At 35.2% G+C, this 20,558-nt stretch overlaps 1 protein-coding gene across 1 annotated transcript; it reads right to left on the bottom strand.

The window, feature by feature from the left end:
- Nucleotides 1–1,139: 1,139 nt before the first annotated feature.
- Nucleotides 1,140–19,414, bottom strand: LOC132044589 (GDSL esterase/lipase At5g08460-like). Its single transcript, XM_059435086.1, is given in 7 exon segments — nucleotides 1,140–1,636; nucleotides 2,851–3,096; nucleotides 4,660–4,822; nucleotides 4,824–4,913; nucleotides 5,617–5,744; nucleotides 7,286–7,510; nucleotides 19,072–19,414. Coding segments are annotated over 7 exon segments (1,407 nt in total). The 3' UTR covers nucleotides 1,140–1,424.
- Nucleotides 19,415–20,558: the final 1,144 nt, after the last annotated feature.

Raw genomic sequence — 20,558 nt, 5'->3', positions numbered from 1 at the left:
CTGACATCCACTGTAGCTATAGTGGATTAGTTGATTATAAATAGCTGATAAGTTTTAAGTGCGGAAACTGATCTTATAAATAAGCAATTACGTGTTTGTATAAAAGTGCTGAAACTGTTAATAAGCAGTTATGTGTTTGATAAAAAATGCTTGATAAAAAATGCTGATAAGCTATTCTTTTGTTAAAATTACTAAAATACCTTCAATTCTTTTTTCAAAAAATATAAATTTTAAAGTATGAGTGTAAAGGAAAGGAGGAAAATACGGAGTAAAGAGGAAGTTAGAAGTTTTGGATCCTCATATAACATATGATTTTTCTTTCTCCAGGGTCTAGGTATCCTTTAGAAGATGCAGAGTATTTTCTTTTTAAACCCTGACTATTATATTATCGTGGTAAATACATCTCCTTTCCAACACTCATAATGGTGTATTTATACGTTTAGTGTTTAGAAGGGCAAACTAAATGGATTGATGAGCTAATTAGCAGTTTAGAACCCCTTATGAGTGAGCCCGACTAGTAGCTATTTCCAAGAAGGCTCTTCAGATTGTTTTTCAATATTACTGCAAACTTAAATCACACACAAAGAGCTGTCACCTCCTGGAATTATACTTCCATGGATCGAGGAAAATTTTGAAAGAGATGGAGAATTATAGGTTTAAGTTATGTATTAGACATCGAGTAAAATTTTGAAAGAGATGGAGAATTATAGGTTTATGTATTAGACATTCTTTCGTAACTTCAATTTTTTTGGAAGGACATGCCTACTTCGTCTGGGTCTCACTTTTATAGCTGGGTGGCGCGGCCAAATGTTCCATTTTATAGATTAAGCAAAAGAGTTAGATACAATCAAACCTCTCTATGACAACTTCGTTCATTACGAGATTTTCTTGGTTGGTATAACGACTGACTGTTATATATCTATGACAACATTTGATATTTAAATCTTATTTGACTGTTATGGACAAAAAAAAAAAAAAAGACGCATAAAATCACACTTCGTATAAAGAAGAGAATTTTTTTAATGATGGAATAATATATTCATATAATATTCTTTATCATAAGTAGTATGTAAAGAATTAACATTATTTGATCAAAATCTCTAGACCTATTATTGGTAATTTTAGAGATTCTATTTCTATAAAGATAGTTGATTATTATATTAACAAAAAAGGAAGATAGTTGTTATAGAGAGGTAATTTTACAAAGAACATACTGTTATAAAGATGATTGTTACTGTTATAGGTAAAAAACTATTATAAAGAGGTAAAATATAAGAGATTAACTTGGCTTTTATAGTGTAGTGCTATTATAGAGGTGTATATAGCTAATTTCTTTTTTAGCAGTAATAATTCACTGGTAGTCTTTTGCTCTTGCATATATTGACAGACATTTGTTCAAGAAAGCTAACGGAAAAAGAAGAGTTTTAGAGTTGAGCCATTTGTTTGACATTGATGGGATAACAATCGTCTAAGGACCCTGAATATGCTTTCCTAGCAAGAATTTGATTCACAGCTTGTGTTGGATGGAAGGCATCCCAAAAGAGGTATTGATCTCTATTCATGCAAGGTACTGAAAGCGGAAGACATGTTATTCGCCTCCCAACGCCACAGCAACCAATGTCCTTTACTTCAAAACCTACAAGGATACAACCATCACAAACAACACCATTCTCTAATAAATTTTGCAAAATCTAATTTTAACATGTGTTTAATATGTACATGCATTAATTACCACTTAATTAATTTAGACTTGTTACTGCTTCTTACTTTTCTATTACAAATGGCTTCGGCTTCGATCTATCTAGAGAGACGGTTGAGAGATCATCGAAGGGAATTGGGCTATGACCGAGGACAAATGATTAACTCTAGGTAGATTGGAGATCTCAAGATGTAGATTCAAGGAGATCAAACAAAGTTATTGATGACCGTTTGTTACTTTTGTTTTGACAATATTGACTATCCTCAATAACTTTTGTTTTGACAGTGTTGAATTGTCATCAATAAAGAAAGAATATTGATCAAATGATTTGATTGATAATATGTTTGGACCAACTATTCTTTCTTTAGTTTTATTTTTGTGACTTTTCCCATAAAGTCACGTGGAACTTTCCGAATGTTTCGTTAACTAAAATTAGAATAGATATTTTTTCGAACAGTCTTGTTCCAAACAGGCACCATTTGCGAACAGTCACAGCTTGTTTCCGAATAGGCATCTTTGCACCATTTGAACTCCAAATCGTTCGCTATAAATTCAGGCTTGGCCTTAGTTTCAAGGACAGAAAATCTGCAAACATTCTCCCCTCATTTCTGCAATGTTTTCAAAACAAAAGTGTCTAGTGTGCTCTGCTTCCTTGTTTCGGGTTCGACAAAATTTTGTAATTCGAAGTGTCTCTAACAAAAATAGTTTTTCCGTTTTATCACGGGAGAAATTAATTCAAATATCTTGGGCAACAATGAGGAAATTACATTTCTTAAGGATACACCGTGAATTATGTGAGTTAGGAATTATTTATTTCGTTTTTGTTTCTTCTATATTTCCATTTAAAGTGCTTATGTTTTCTGGTTATAAAACAGATTATTACAATTGCATTTGAACACTGTACAATAACAAGAACATATAATTGCAATTAGCAAGGAAATGCACAAATTTGATAACTAACTTTACAACTCTGAGAAAAGAATATAATTCCTCAAGTGAAACACTGAAAGACTTTCGTCAATAAATATATTTCTACGTTTGTGCATGAGAGGAATAAATTTGATAAGATTTATGTATGAATTCCGCAAATTAGAATTAGATGGTGATAAATAAATTAATATAATGCTAAATCAGTAGGATGTTTTTCTTACCATAAGCAGAGGCATTGTTGAATATGTGGGTAAATCCTCCAAAAGTATTGCCGTAAACAAAGATGGAGTCATGGTTGTCTTTGTTAAGCTGATCAACAAGAGCCTTAAGTTGTGAATTAAACATCCCAATCATTTCATTCACAACGGAGACACACTTTCCTGGTGGAGCAATACCAGTTCCCAATTGGCTAGGGATACAACCAAGTGGTCCAATACCTCCCAATAAGAACTTCCTTAGTCCTAATTAGGGGTGTACATGGACCGGGTTAGTTCGGATTTTTTAAACACCAAACCAAACCAATTGCGTCAGGTTTTAAAATTTATACACCGAACCAAACCAATAAAATTCGGGTTTTTCAACCTCGGGTTTTCTCGGGTTATTCGGTTTTCTCGGATTTTTCGGGTTTTTTTTCGGAATAGTCTTGATACAAAACATATAACTTTTACTTTAAATATTTCTTTAGTCCTAGTAAGATACAATTATATAATTAAGGTGTTTCTTAAGAATAACACAAAATGTGAGAAGAGTGATGACATTGTATTAAAATATTCAACAAAAGCTAATATAATCGGTTAAAATAAATATTGCTAATTAACAAGCCATAAAGAAAATGACCATAATCTAAAAATACTAAGTCATGTTAAAATAAGTATTAATTATATGACAAAGAAAAAAACTTAAGTTATGTATTTTCACTCTCTAAATCAATTATGCAAAACTAAAGAATAGATATCCAACATTATTATCATTTCTAGTGGTAAATTGAATTTCTTTTGTTATGATTAGTGTTGAGTTGGTTTTGGTTTGGACTTTATTTGAGTTACTAACATCCATAGGATATAAAACTTATTGACATTCAAAATTCTAAGTTCAAGCTTGAATAATATGATAATAGATAAAAAATTACGAAAAAATTTAAGAAATATTTATAAAATACTTTACAAATAAATATTTTTATGTATAAAATATTTTAAAAATTGAATACATGTAATGTCGGGTTGGTTTGGTTCGGTTTGACTTTTTTTAGTTAAAACCAAACCAAACCAATTATGGTCGGGTTTTTTTCCAACACCAAACCAAGTCAAACCAAACCACTAGGCGGGTTTTTTTCTCGGTTTGACTCGGTTTATCTGCTTGGTGCGGTTTGTCGGTTTACTTTGTACACCCCTAGTCCTAATGCATGAAGTGCCTGCAAATAATCGGCAATCTCAGTTATAAAAAATAATACAATAGGATTTAAAAAAGGCAGAATACCTAAGATTTCACTAAACTTGACGCATTTTATTTATATTCCTCTTAAACTATATTTGGTCCTAATTATCTTCTGTATTAGGCTTTTCTATAATCGTTACTATCTCAAACAATAACTGGTCCTAATTCTCCCCTGTACTTGGCTTTTGATTTCAAATGACGTTTGACGCGTGAGAATGTAAAATAACAGTCTCATCATTATTAATCTGATATGTAAAAAAATTCTAAAATACCTTTTCCTTTATATTTAGCCATTCCAACGACTATTTCCTTTCCTCCTTCCATATATCTTCTCTATTCCTCCATTAAAATACAACCCAATTTTTCCTTCTTTTACCATTTTTCTTATGAGGGGGTAAAGATAATAGAAAAGTCAAGTGTGGGAGGGGGTAATTAGGATCAATTATTGTTTGAAGCGATTATGGAGAAGCCAAGTACTGGCCCGGGGGGGGGGGATATAATTAGGATCAAGTATAGTTTAAGAGGTATCTAAATAAAACGCGCTAAATTTAAAGGGGTCTTTAGGTATTCTGCCTTTAAAAAAAAAGAGATGTAAGTACGTATTACCAATATTTGCCTAGAGTAGTGCTTTATGAGGAGATCAGCATAATCTCTAGGCTTGTAAATCGAACTCGTTGAGTACAATGAAGGTTGCAAATAGTTGTTGATGTAGTCATTGTTGCCAACATTCATTACAAACAACGAATTTGCAAGATAATGGCTTTAACTCTTGCTCTTCCATCTGCCCCTTTAATTTATTCAAGGTATCTTCAAAATTTTGAACTTGTTTATTCAAGCTAAACCTTTCTCCCTGGTCAAAAAACATCTAATGTTATAAGTTTAGCTATAGAATTTTTTGTTCTAAGAATCTCCCACCATAAAAATTGTTAGAATAAATATTTTATAAATTTTTTACTTTAGAAGATATATTCTTATATATTAATTAACTGTTACAAGATGTGACCCTTCTCCTCATAATCTGATTTGAGGGATCATTAACATAGTAGTCACTAGTCACAAACAAACGAAGACGGTGAAGTAAAACGTGACATGACAGTAGTAACACTGTTAGAATAGTCATATTTGGACAAAAAAATCAACTATAGTGTTGATTTCTCTGAATATATACTATTAAATGCATGATTAGTAGTATATACCTCAACAAATAAATTATCAAGGGAACTTTTAGGAGAAAAAGTCAATACGACTTCTTTTTGAAGTCTCAAAGGTAAAGAATTGAGAGTTAGCTCACTTGAGCGAGTATCATCACATTTTATATATGTAAAATATTACTTATCCTATAATCTATCATGTTATTTAAAAGTTCATTACAGCAGGTACCCGTCCATACGTATTTTGGATTAGTAACCTAGAGAATACAGTAATTAACCTATTGCAATTAGTTAAACTACAGTTGTAGTATTTTCATTTTAGTGTACGTGGATATGATTCAAAATTCGTAAAAAAATTATAAAAGAAAGGTTCAGAAGATAAAGATGGATGACAAATTATACAAGACTTTGGCCTGTCTCGTCAAGAATCCCGGCTGCAGCTGAAGCATAATTTACTCCTTTGGAAATATCACAGCCCAAGGTGATAGTAGCTGTGTAAGCTGGAATAAGTGGAAGTCCTAGCAGATCACCTTCAAAAAATTAACAAGATTGTGAGGAAGCAAGCAGTTTTAATTACTACTATCTCCATTTCAATTTGTTTGTCTTAGTTTGATTCGGTATGGAGTTTAAGAAAATTAAAAAAAAAAATTGAATTTTGTTGTCTTAAACTAAAGATATGTGTAATGTACCAAAATGCCCTTTGAATCTTATAGTTCTTGTATATGTCATGTAAGATATTGAGTGTAAAGATGTTGTACTAAATATAGAAAGTGACATTCTTTTTTAGACAGACTAAAATTAAAGTAAGACAAACGAATTAAAATGGAGGGAGTATAAATTAGTACCATAATCTCTGCTCTACATCAGCTGTAGAAACAAAAATGGAGTTTTAATCTTGCAGGTCATATTTCACATGATTTTACTAGTCATTTGGCCAAGCTTTTAGAGGTCAAATATGCTTATTTAAAAAAAAAAAAAAAAAAAAAAAATTGTTTAGCCTTGGGGGGGGGGGGGGGGGGGGGGGGTTCGGTTTTTCGGTTCGGTTTGGCTATTTCGGGTTCGATTTTTTTTTGAAGCTGGACACCAAACACCGAACCAAACTAGTTCGGTTCGGTTCTTTCGGTTTCGATTTTTTAAAGTTTGGTTCGGTTCGGTTTCGGTTTCGGTTTTTTCAATTCGTTTTTTTTAATATAATATTAGAAGCGATTCCATTGACACTAATTCATATTCTCAAAAGCAATAAAACATAAAACTGATAAATTAAAATCAAAATCAAACAAACAGGATACACAAGAACAAAAAACTATAATCATGACATAGGATTACTAGGTGTTATATACATACCGTAAGAATAATTAAGAAAACACATAAAGGACATACATTAATCCTAAAGAGACATCCTAGTTACCTTTCTTTGTTAAGGATATTTGATTTTTTCAATTGAAGTGGAAAATTAGGGATACAAATGTAAAAGAGGACTTATTACAATTGGGTTTTTTTTTTTTTTGCTTTAAACTTAATGGGCCTGGACTATTTTAATTTTTTTGGGTAATGTATTAAATTTCGGTGCGCGTTCGGTTTTCGGTTCGGTTTTATCAAACTTCGGTTCGGTTATTTCGGTTTCAGTTTTTTGACGATGGACACCAAACACCGAACCAAACTAGTTCAGTTCGGTTCGGTTTGTTGAAGTTTCGGTTCGGTTTGGTTTTTTGGTTTTCGGTATTTATGCCCAGCCCTAGTTTAGCCAAGTTTTTGGAAAAAATAAGTGCTTTTAGGGAGTAACAGAAGTTATTTTTCAGAAGCTAAAGAAGTAGTTTTTCTCCAAAAGTACTTTGTTGAAAAATATTTTTGAGAAAAATACACTTAGAAACACTTTTTAAAAGCTTGATCAAACACTAATTGCTGCTCAAAAGTGTTTTTCAAATTAATTAGTCAAACACAAACTGTTTCTCACCAAATTTCTTTTGAAAAAACACTTTTAAAATAAATACTTTTCGAAATAAGTTAATTGTAAAAGTTTGGCCAAATATGCTACAGGTAACTGAGAAAAGATATGAGAAGATCCAATTACCCAAATAATCTATTATGGTTCTTGCATTGCAAAATCTCCCAGTGGGTCTTCGAAAATCAACTCCATAAGGTACATAATTAGCCTTTGCCAAAGAGTTTGCCAGATAGTTATTGTTTCCAGGATCCATAAGTGAATCCCCAAAGACAAATAAAGCCGTGAACTGTGGCTCATCATCAGCAATGGCTTCTTCAAAAGAAAGAAAAACAAAGAGAGCTAAATTGCATTAGAAAAGAACCTTCCACGCCATATGTGCTAGCTTCTATCATTCAACGAGTTGTGAACTTGCAATATGTTGCTTTTAAAGAACATGAAAAGAAAGAGATCATGAGAATGATAACAATCCATTGTTTCTAGTATCTTGCTTTTGGTTTAATGTATTTCCCTTCTTTCCTCCCTATATTCTTGCAAGTTTTCTGATTTCACTTTTATTTCAGTTATGTTTTGTTAGAAAAAATATTGCAGTTATGTTTTGTTAGAAAAAATATTGCAGAATATGGGGAACGAGAACGATCCAGCTTTGATAAAGTAATCTCTATTTTAAAGGAATTTAAGCCCATTTTGCTTCATGAATTTTATGGCAAAATTTCTCCAGAATTTTACAAAGTGAATGAAATTCAAATTTCAACTATAAAGTTTAATTGTCCATAAGAACACAGTTTGTGATTTGTAGAGAGCAGTAAGAGAGAAAGGGATAGAATTCTTAACTATTCAATCCTTTGGGGAGGAATATGTATTTAAAATACCTTTAAGTATCCGTTCATATTAACACATCTATTTGTTCCTAATAGGAACCACATGCACACCTATTAATACTCACCTATTTGAACTTGAAAAACTTTTTAATCTTTTTAAAAACATAATAAAACAATACTTATATTATTCAAAAGATGACAGTTCTCCTCTTCTCAAATACTAACTAATCTGACAGTTCCACACTTAGTTAGTGATTAATGTCGTTCATATAGGTTTTATGCAAATACTATTCTTTTAAGTTGAACCTTCTACTTGTATACCTTTTCAAGACCTAGCCAGAGTTGATGGTTATGTTATGTTTTATTGAACCACAAAATTCTTTATGACAAGACAAAAAAGCTTTGTACAGATAAAGCATATTAACTTCACAACGTGTTCACCCATGAGTTTTAGAACCCGATTATCACTTGTGCTAACTTTTTTTTGGTTAAACAGACGATATTTATATTAATCAAAGTAAAGTGGAACCATTGTTTGGGCCACCATTGGCTTGATAAATAAGCGGAGCAAATATAGTATAAGTTACTATTATGAAGATTGTTCGGAGTTTTCCTAACAAAAGTAGTTCCTAATTTGTCTGTCCATACGTACACTAATTACACCTAAATAAATGTTGTAAAGTGATAGCTGTCAAATATAGTAACCCAACTAGGTTGGGGTCGAATCCCACAGGGAATAAGGTGTGAAAAGTTTACTTTTAGTAGTGTGTTACTTGACTTTAGTCATAATCCTATTCCGGTAAGTTGTAAAGGAGTTTGGTATTTCTGTTATTTATTTTGATCTAAGATATAACAAGTGGAGAGAGAAACCAAAGTTGTATCCCGGTTAATGAAATGTAATGCTATAGGTGTTTGTGTTATATATTTCTAATGGATCGTTGTATGGTATGCATATGATCACTAACTGACTCACTAATATTTCCCAATAGTTAGAAAATATTTCCTCTTTATGATTTTCTCAAATGCAAAAGAGTTACGATGAAGAACGATCATTTATATGACAAGTAAACTCATCTTATTCTTAAACGAGCCTATTAAACGATGGTTAACGCCCCGAGTTCTTTCTTTTCATTTCTACCAATCCTAACTCACTTTTCCAAGTAAAGAAAGAGTAAATGACATAAGTTAATGTTTGCAACCACTAACTAATAAAAAGGAAGAGAAATGAATAGAAACCAACAACCCGTTATTCATATATTCAGTAGTAAATACCCATCATTGGGTCTACAATCTTGGTATTAAATTAGCTACTCATGTTTAGAAGTACAAAACAAAGCATTATAGAAGACATTAAAAGCTTGCAATCAAAGGAAGATGACAAAAAGATTGAATATTCCCCTCAAAAGCTTCAAAGGAAAAAAGTATTCAATGATGTGGAAAATAGTAGTAAAATCTGGACAAGATAACCCACAAAAATCCTACACAAATTATATATAATGCTCAAAATGCGAAAATAATTGTGATAAAAATGCCCCCGGCTTATAATTCTACGGACTGTAAAATAGAAGCACGGTCTGTGGATCTGTGCTGGCTTCCGTAACTGGATTTCCTTCACTTCTAGGGTTCCTTCTACACCCACTTTTACGGACCGTAAATGTCACGATCCAAAATCTAAAGCCGTGATGCCACCTATTCCCAACCCGATAGGTAGTCAAAAGATTAACAACCAGTTCATTTTAAGTTAAATAAGTGGAAAGTAAAGTGGGAACATGATATATTCATAACCAAGTCTATATAACAATCAAAATGCGGAAAACAACCCAACATACCACCCGAGACTGGCGTCATGCGTAGAAGAGCTACTAAGATTACTAATACAAGACTGAATTGACCAAATTCACTGTCTGGAATGTAAAAGTGACAGAAATAAATAACGGTAGAAAGGGACTGGTGCTGCAGATCATCCAGGCAGCTCACCACTAGATCTCCCGAATAAACAACCTCGGATTCATACCACTCTGTGGGACCCACTGGTATTCACAACAGAATCTGCACCAGAATGAGTGCAGCAAGTGTAGTATGAGTACGAAACCACATGTACCCAGTATATCTCATAGATCAACAAAAAAAGAAGTAGTGACGAAATATTTAAGAAAAGTCTTATTATCTTTACTAGTTTACCTTAATCCGAACCAATCAATTAAAGAATAGAGGTTAATCAATTACTAAGTATGTCAAATGCCCAATTAATCAGATAGTAAGGCAATCGAGTAGTATAGTTAAGATCAATTAGCCAGGTAGGAGCAATAATACAGATAGTCAAATAAGGTAAAGTATGATAATGCAATGCAATGAAGTGCCTCAAACCAAATCCTCTCTAAAACATGTATATACATGAAGCTCCACCGTAATGTTTGGGAGTTCATGACCCATGGGGGACTCTCAAGGTCCATATACTGTCAGAACCATTTTCCTTCGGCTTACACACATTCGCTGGAACCATTACTCTTCGGCTTACAAACAATTCGTCGGAACCATTTTCCTTTGACTTACAAAAATTAGCCGGAACCATTTCCCTTCAGCATATCACAATTCCAGAACATACGATCTCTACGTGCTCAACTACTACTCATATCCGATCTCGTGTCAATGTATATGTATGATACAACATATCAGAGAGTGAATATCTCAACAATCCGGACACAATGGCCCACAAGTTCAAGTAAGTTCATCAATAATACAGACTTAATAGGCAACAAGTTCAAGTAAGTTCATCAGTAATTCCAAACTTAATAGCCAACAAGTTCAAGTAAGTTCATATGTAATTCCATTTTAATAGCCAATAAGTTCAAGTAAGTTCATCAGTAATTCCAGACTTAATAGCCAACAAGTTCATTAACATGTTCATCAAAAGTGTAAAAGATTCCTTAAAGTACCAATTACAATCAACTAATCACATGCTTTGCCATTCCTGGGTCACGACCCATAACTACAAAGTACACTATTACCCATATCATGTCATTGGTACTCGTACCAATGCTCGTCACATCACGGGTACGAGACCCCCCCTCCCCTTCGTTATGCCCTTTACCCCTTATTATTTCTATTTTAATCATTACTTTACAAAAACATCCCTCAAACAAAGTATTGAAAGTCTTAACATACCTCGAAGCCGAGCAAATGAAACAAAATCAAGCCTTTACTTTCCTGATGCCTCCAAATGCTCCAAATCTCGATTTGAGCAATGCTTAAGTCTTTCGAAAGTTCTACTGCACCCAAATTGACCTAACGAGTTCAATGTAGTCAAAATAGTACTCTACGGGTTAAACGAATCCAATGATATTCATATTGTTATATTAATATTCGGGTTCAAAATGTCAATCCAAAAGTCAAACCAGATCCTTCAAGAGCAAAACTAGAATTTATGTGAAAATCGGTATACCTATACCTTATAAAGTATAAATTCAGAAAATGAGCCAAATCCAACCTCAAATCGATCTCCGAATCAAAGAATTTTATATTCTTAACTTTAGGCTTAAAACTCAATTTCTACAACCAAATCATGGATAAAACGCTAAGTAAATGATGAAATCATGGGGAAATATCGAGATCAAGGTTAGAAACTTACCTCCAAGACAAATCTTGAAGATTGCCTCCAAAATCTCCTCAAACCGAGACCAATTTCTAATTTACCAATATCGGGTATAACACCCATCCGGTCCATGGGCTCGAATTTCAATAATTTTTACATTCTTGTGAAGTCCTCTCCATAAGGCTTTGAAATTCCTCATAAATTCCAAATCTTGATAGAAGAGTGATAGCAAATTGATAATTTCCTCCAATTTGTAAATACTGGGTTAAAAATAGATGTCTGGTGACTTATGTCTGAAGTAGATAAATCATACCTCAATGAAACAGGCTCGTTGTGAGGATGAATATTCTATAGTCACTATCCAATTTGATCAATAATCGCTCAGGGATCTATCAAAAATAACACGCAGTTCTATTACCAAAAACCCCTTCAAAATCGTCAACTTTGAACTTTAATCTAGCTTAGATTTATGTAAAACTCATGGATTTGAGTTAGAAACCATACCTTGATGTTATCCCATGACTACCTATTAATTTCTTCCTCAAAAGTAATGTTTGGATGTCTCAAAAGTGCTCTCAAATGAATTAATTCATATCAATTTTCTTTTATGTTAAGCAGGGACATATCCAGTATTTTTAGAAAAACTGAAATTACAAGAACAACAACAACATACCCAGTGTAATCCCACAAGTTGGGTCTGGGGAGGGTAGAGTGTACACAGACCTTATCTCTACCTTGGGAGATAGAGAGGCTATTTCCGATAGACCCTAGCTCAGAATATAGCAATAACAAATCAAGTCAAATAGGGTAAGGAAATAGTAACAACAACACAACAATATGCTAAGCAAAGCACAAAATACAGTAAATAATAATAGAAATCAAATGACAAGAAACCACACGAAAAAAAAGAAGATACCATGACTATTAGTAAAGACAATATGCCAAACAACGCGCCACCCCCTACTAACCTTCTACCCTAATCCTTGTCCTCCACAACCTCCTATCTATGGTCATGTCCTCGGTAAGCTGCAACTGCGCCATGTCCTATCTAATCACCTGTCACGACCCAACTAGAGAGCCATGACGGGCATCCGGAGCTAGCCTACCGAGCACCACTTGGCAAACTTATCATCAAACTCAACCTGCACATACACCATTCTCAACACAAAGCTTATTACAAAACGATCTTCGTTTACTTCTCAAAACACATATATATACACATATACATAAGTCCACAAGGCTACAAAATGATGTACAGAATATACACTGAAGAGATCACATAACATCTACTACCGACACATATGTATCTACGAGCCTCTAACTGGGATACTGAAATTATAAGGACGGGACAGGACCCCACCATGCCCCAAATATGTACACAAATGAATATACCAATAAGAGGCAACTCCGGAGTAGTGGAGTGCTCCTGTATATCTGATGATAAAGCTCCTAAGTGTTTGTGCCATCTCCCTGTCTACCTGCGGGCATGAACGCAACGTCCATAAAAGAAATGACGTCAGTACGAACAATGTACTGAGTATGTAAGGCATGTATAACAACATAATAAAGAAATAAGAGAGCATAAGATGAAGGGATAACCTGTAACTGATTGCCTCTTAAGGCGGAGTCATGCATGCTAACTTTTATATTAAAACAACATCATATCATATATATATATATATATATATATATATATATATATATATATATATATATATATATATATACATAAACTGCCCGACCATATAGGTACGGTGTAATCATCATTAGCCCGCGTCCGGGGTAACCATCTCATGCCGCCAACTAGTGGTGTCTGCCCGGCCAACTAGGCACGGTGTAATTATGATCATAGCTACCCACTACGCCCATTGTAGTGGTGTCTGCCCGGCCAACTAGGCACGGTGTAAACTCACATATACATAACATAAGCATGCATGAGAGCTCTAGTAAAAGCTATAACTCTATCGGAGTGACGTAAGGTTAGTAACCTCCGATTATATTATGGAACAAACATCATCGCTATGTCTCACCTTAAAGGAACTAGTATCATAAGGTGAGATCATCAACAGTGAACAACATCAAGGAAATCATAAAATAAGATCATTGGTCTCATAATAGCATCAATTCATAAGCTTTATAATCTCTAGAAATAGAATCATCATCATCCCTATCATTATCATAAAACACATCTTATCTCTATCTTATAAAAAGCTCTTAATAATCTCAGGCTTTCAACTTTTGGAATGTAAGAAGGTCATGATAACATGTATAGGAGATGGTAATATAAAAGTCATGCCTTTTGAAAGAAAGGGACTAGCCTTAACATATCTTTACGTCTTCTTAATGACTAAACGTTCTCCTTCTAAGCTCACAACTCTACATTCAAGAGAATTCGTACTAAATTAGATCATTTAAAACATTCTTAAGTCTAAACTAAAGTGACTAAGTCTAAACTAAAGTGACTAAGAGCTAACGAAAATTGGGCAGCATTTCCTTTGTTTCGACAACTTTCTCCATATAATAAACAACTCCCAAACATCAATAGCAACACCCATAATACCATAATCAATAGACTTTTTCAATTTAACACATTGTTCAATCCTCAAAACTCCTTTTCAAAGTCATTCATAACCATAGCTACAACATAATACCATATTCATTTTCACATAATACTTCCTTATATAAACACATGGACATGTACCACAACATCAAGTTCACCATATTCATGTTATCTAGTCTGATTTCCAGCCACAATAACATGTATGTAATACTTCAAAACAGTCCAACAACACAAGAACTTCCCCTATATCTTTTACCTCTTTCCAATTCAAACCAACACCAAAACAATAAGAACAACATCAACAATAGAATATCCAAGTTATTCCATCAATTTCCATCCATAAAATACCACAAGAACAACTTCAAAACAGTTCAGCAACTAACAACATCACAACTACAATTTTCGAGCTTTATTTCACAAGTTTTCAACCATACAAGTTAGTCATGACTTCTATAAGCTCAAATACATGGAGGAGAGAAATATTCTTACCTTTACTAAGCTTGCTTCACCTCTAAGAATCCTCTAAACCCGGCAACAACAACAAGAACTCAAGCTTCAACTTGCATCCAACACCTTAAGAGTGCTTCTTCTTGCTCTCTTGGAACTCTTGAGATAGAACTTGGGTGAAACCCTTTTTTTTTGGCTTAGGGTCTTTATGATCTGACTTGGGAGGGTCTTAGAAGCTTATGAAAAAAGTTTCAAGTCAAAATGACTTAAAATGGCCTCTAAAAACGTATTTAATATACAAGAAGGTCGCCACTGCCATAGTGGGTCCCAGCGAGGCTGACTGCGCAGTCTCACGAAAATGCGAATATCTCTCTACTCCGATGTCATATGGACGAACGGTTTGTTGCGTTGGAAACTAGACTCAACGAAATTCATTTTTAGATTTTGAAATACCTTAAAACTCCTAATATACCCAGAGATATACCCCTCCAAAGTTGACCCAAAATTCTGTCTAAAATTCTGCCAACTTTTTTCAAATTTTGATAAACTTATTTTCTTCGATTTTCTTGGCCCCGAAATCTTCTGAAACTCTCCATACATGATATTTATCATTAATCATATTTGATAATGGTCATTTCCTTTGGTTCCAAGGTTGTCCTTCCTAGTTACGACTTACGAAATCATAATTCATCTTTTACTTCATTGTTACGCACTTCCCTTGGCTTGTACCTTCCAAAACTTTATGGGAAGTCTACGATACTTTATTAATATAGTAAGGTATGTGGCATGCTCATGCTCTGAAAGTGCGAGGTGTAACATCCTTCCCTCCTAGAAATATTCATCCTCGAATGTTGTAGTTTGCGAGCTTACGATGTTATCATTAGTTTCTTGAAATGGTTGTCCTCCTTTAGGTTATGATCTCCATGCTTTTGTACTATGAGCTCATTAGTCTTCTTTCATATTCTCCCAATTTTTTTTTTTGTCGAACTCATTCATTAGTTCCATATTCTCATGTTCTTATGTATGTACCCAGGGCTCAACTGATATCTAGCTACCGTCCTGGGACCTGTTGCCATTAGATGGTCTTAAATCATGATTGCTATGGCTCCCTTCCGATCTGTGAGCACTCTTAATTGTTGTACTCTTGCCTTGCTCCTCATTTCTCTACTAGTAGACAAACTCTCTTGTCCAGATATGGCGTTTTTCCTTGCTTGCTTCTCTGGTGCTATTTTAGATCATCCCTTTTTGTACTAGTCGACCCTATATACATACCATATCACCTCCTTTTAATTCCTTGGTCGAACCCCCCTTAACTCCTTATAATATCATCATATTCATATTTGAACTTTTTCTCTAATTTCCTCTCCTTAGTTTTTGCATAATTAAAAAATAAACTCATGAACATGGAACTAAGATAAAATCCTACTTAATCATAATTTCCTCCCAATATGAGTATGATTTTTCTTAAGTCCTTGATCTCTTATACCAATGACTAATTGAGACTTAAACTAACCTCCATTCTTCTTCGGCTCCTTATCGTCATCCTTGCATCATTCTGTTAGCCATTTCATCATGGTGATTGTCTATATGGTTCTATGTCATACGCTCTCACAATTGATATAACCAGCAGCTTAGAATTTCATGACTTACGAGGTATTCCCTAATCTCGGGCAGTACTGCTGTCTTGCTATCCATAGGCACACCATCTTCCTTTCTTTTGAATATTATTGAACTTTCTATAAATATTCCTCTTTTAAAGATTTCATCTCTTCTAGTGCTACAAGTTCTTTTTAGTAATCCCAATCGTCCCTCATACTTGTCCCTGTTCACATGAGGCCTTCCTCAGTCCTTCTGCTACCCCTTGGAGTACTTTACTACATATCTAAATGTACCTAAAATTTCTTCGGTGCGAGTGATTCGAGTCATAGTCCAGAATGCAACGTATCGCATTGGCGAAACTTATTCTCCTTCCCATATTTGTCTCATAATATACATGCATTTAATCCATTCTCATTTTTCTTTAGCACATTCTTGACATATCGGTTCATCTCGAAATTTGACTCCTTCAATCCAATATATTTCTCTCTTTTAAGCTTGGAAATATTGTAGCTCATCTTAGAACTGAATTTGTTCTTCCCCCCTTTTGAGGATGTTCTCATAAACCAGTAACCTTCGAGTATTAATCGTCTTTAATAATCATCTAGCCGACCTTAATGATCCTTCACTCCTCTGTTCCTGATAATGTCGGAGTTCTTTTTATCGCATGGTTTAACTTATTTTCCTTTTTGCTAGTTGAGTTCTTGTATCAAATCAAAATGCTTATACATATCGGATACAATTCAAATGCCTTCTTTATTGTCTTTTCACTTCTACCTCTCATGACTAGTAGTCCCCTAGCTTAATGAATTAATGGGGACATCGAAATTCATTAGGCCCCTTATGGAGTGTCCGACTATACCATGCTCCTTTAATCCTAGTCTTTCTCCATGACTATCTTCTTAATATCCTTGAAATTCTTCTTGCTCTGGGTTCCCAATTCCGATTTATGTCTATACTACACCATTAAAAGTTGATATTCCACACCATCCATTCCCACGACTCGTCCTTTCATTAGCTTAGCTCATTTTGTCCCGTAATTCTTCTTAACTACTTGTTTGCATCACAGCTAGGCATCATAGCCCTTTTGATCTTCTACCGGCTCCCGTCCTTACCATGAAATCCTCACGAAATACACCCTTTTCTTTCTTCCTTCGTTGAGTTCTCACCTTCCTTTCTGACTCTACGGCTGGTTCGTATTCATGCATATCCCCCATACATCATTCTATTTCTTTCATAATCGAATCCCTGTACTCTTTATCAAGATTCTTATCCCATGTTACTGATGTTTTGCCTCTTGGCCAGATTTGTTAATTTATTATCCTCCCTCCTATCCTTGGTGATTGCCCGACTTTCTTTAACCAACCCATTAGTGTACCTTTCTTACTTTCGCTTTCAGGGCCTTTCTTGATTTCCTTTGCTCATAAGTGCTCTTCTTCACTTGCCATTTTATAGTATTGACCCTGAAGTTCGTAGAATATCCTATTAGAAGTACAAATCCGTTCTATTTCTAAAGTCATCTTTTGGGAGGGCTTTTCCGTTTTCGAGGTAGTCATGCCGTGTCAGTATGACTGCGCATTCATCTCTTCGGATACCCCTCAAGAGTCAGAAACCCCTTAACATCTTCGCAAAACCTGCTTATTCTTTCCCACTTCATCCGTATTCGTTGTTACTGCCCTTCAATTCCTCTTATCAACATCTGTTTTTGAACCCTGTGCATTCGTCTTTTTTTGTTCCATACTACCATACTCTATTCTTTCCGTATACTTACTTTCGAGATTCATCCGAATGGTCCTTTGCCTCTACCGTCATCCTAAACTCTCTCTCGGAAGCTTTACTTGACCCTCGTTAGCAACATACTTCCCTTGCTCACACTTCTTCTCTTCTCAAGACATCATAATCTTCTTACTCTTGTCTACTCACTTCCTTCTCTTCCCTGATATTCTTGCATCATGATTATCCAACTTTAACCTTTAGAGGAAACAATGTCAACCTACCCTGTAGCACTTGCTACTTGAACTTCAATACCCCGTCCAATCAATTCCTTTAACATATCGTAACATCGGTTATCAGGGCACACATACTGGTTAACGTGATCACACATGAGTTATCATGTATATCGTTTACTAACACCTTACTTATGAAGTACCCCCAATGTTATTTAAACTTGTCCTAAATCTGTGGTTTTAACACATCTTCTCTTTCTTCGCCAAGCTAGCCCGTCTTACATCGCACAATCATTTAAAATTTTAACTGCAAGTCTCACATGATTCTAATTTCCCTCGAGCTATTTTAGTTACTCATACTTCTCATATGTCTAAGTCTGTAAGACTTCTTAACACATTTCCTAAGTCTTTGATTATGAATTTCTAGCAATATAGGCTTAATAATCGATCTCCACTCGAACACATGCTCTCCTTTCCTTTTTATTCATAAGCCAACATCACTCTCTCTCTCTCTCTCTCTTTTTTTTTTTGCCAAATAACCTTTATCACCTTTGTCTAATAATTCAAGGTGCCCCTACTTATAAGAATCACATCTGTCTTGCTGCGTGGCCTTTTTATCACATAACCTAGAAAAAAAAAATTTGAAGTTCTAATGGATCCCAAGTAAAATTCTATAATGCATCTCCCTCCAGGTTGGAAAAGTCCCTTACTCTCCTGGCTAGGCAAATGCTATCTTAACCTTTGGAACTCCCAATAATAACCATCAATCAACGCACGCGACTGCTTTCCATTCCTAATTCCAAGATTCCTAGTGGTGGTAAAAACATCTTAGTCACAGTTACCTATAAATACTTTGGTTATCAGTTCCATTAGAATTTCCATCCGTCAACTATTAAATGATGTCCCGCAATAATTGTACATGCATAAGAAATTTTAGTAAAAGACCCATATACCTGTAGCCGGCCTGTCCTGATCTTGGTCTGGAGGGCTGTAAAGTGAAGTATCCTTCTCATCGTCCTCCCACCATCTACCGGTCTGGCCCTCCCCATCTCCCCCATCTAAGTCCGAGGGATACGAATATTCTGACAGCTCTTGATTTACCGAAGGCCAAGATAGAGGGCTAGAATACTCGGTAACACTCAGACTCGTGGCTGCCCTAACATAATGCTCCATCATAGGAGAAGCTGGAGGGGTCAACTCTAGTGCAGCCTTGGGAGCCTCCTGCTCCACCGGCGTCTCATACGAACCCTCAGACGGGTCCGTCTCGTAACTATCTTCCGATGGATCTTCCTCCATGGAAGTCACGAGCTCTGGAGGGATCGTCTCGATGTCTTCGGAAGGATCTTTCGCAATAGAATAGCTAGGACTCCTCCAACTCGGTCCTGGGATCTATAGTCCCAAATCCACCGTGGGGGCCTTCCTTGCAACCCCACTATCTGAAGCCGATCTCTTCATCTCTGTCAATCTGCACTTACCTATAGGGAAAGAGGGCCAGAAACGATCTTTCCTAGACTCTAGCTCTATCGCACGATCTAAGAAAAAAAGAAAGGTCAATGATTCCTAAATGCCCCGCAGCCTCCTGTTTATAAGTGTGGCGCGCTTCACACCCATAAACAAGACTCTGGACACGGCTCGTAGACACACACCCTAGGACAAACCAGGCTGCTCTATACCACTTTTGTCACTACCCATCTAGAGAGCCGGGACGGTGCACCGACCAGCCTACCGAGCACTACCCGTCAAACTCGTATCAAACTCAACCGGTAACCACCATTCTCACACAAAGCTTGCCATTACGTAAAATTAATACAACAAACTTTACATCGAACACGTATATATACACATATACGGATATATAAGCGTATCTCACAAGATAACAACAAAATGATGTACATAATATACATTAAAATAGATCACATAACATCTACTACCCACACATATGCATCTACGAGCCTCTAACTATATGGAATATAAATCAGAAAAGACGGACAAGGCCCCGTTATACCCATAATATGTACACAAAAGAATATACCAATAAGCGGTTGCGACTCCGAAGTAGTGGAGTGCTCCGATATCTGCGATAAAGCTCCTATTGGTCCGGATCGTCTCCCTGCCTACCTGCGAGCATGAACGCAACATCCATAAAAGAAAGGACGTCAGTATGAACAATGTACTGAGTATGTAAGGCATGTACAACAACATAATAAAGAACTAAGAGAGCATAAGATGAAGGGATAACCTGTAACCGATTGCCTCTTTAGGCGGAGTCATGCATGCTAACTTTTATATTAAAACACCATCGTATCATATATATATATATATATATATACATATATATATATATATATATATATATACATACATATATAAACCGCCCGAACGTATAGGTACGGTGTAATCATCATTAGCCCGCGTCCGGGTAACCATCTCATGTCGCCCA

This window comes from Lycium ferocissimum, unplaced genomic scaffold, assembly GCF_029784015.1.
Source record: "Lycium ferocissimum isolate CSIRO_LF1 unplaced genomic scaffold, AGI_CSIRO_Lferr_CH_V1 ctg4979, whole genome shotgun sequence".
Taxonomy (NCBI): domain Eukaryota; kingdom Viridiplantae; phylum Streptophyta; class Magnoliopsida; order Solanales; family Solanaceae; genus Lycium; species Lycium ferocissimum.
This window is presented reverse-complemented; position numbering and strand designations above follow the sequence as displayed.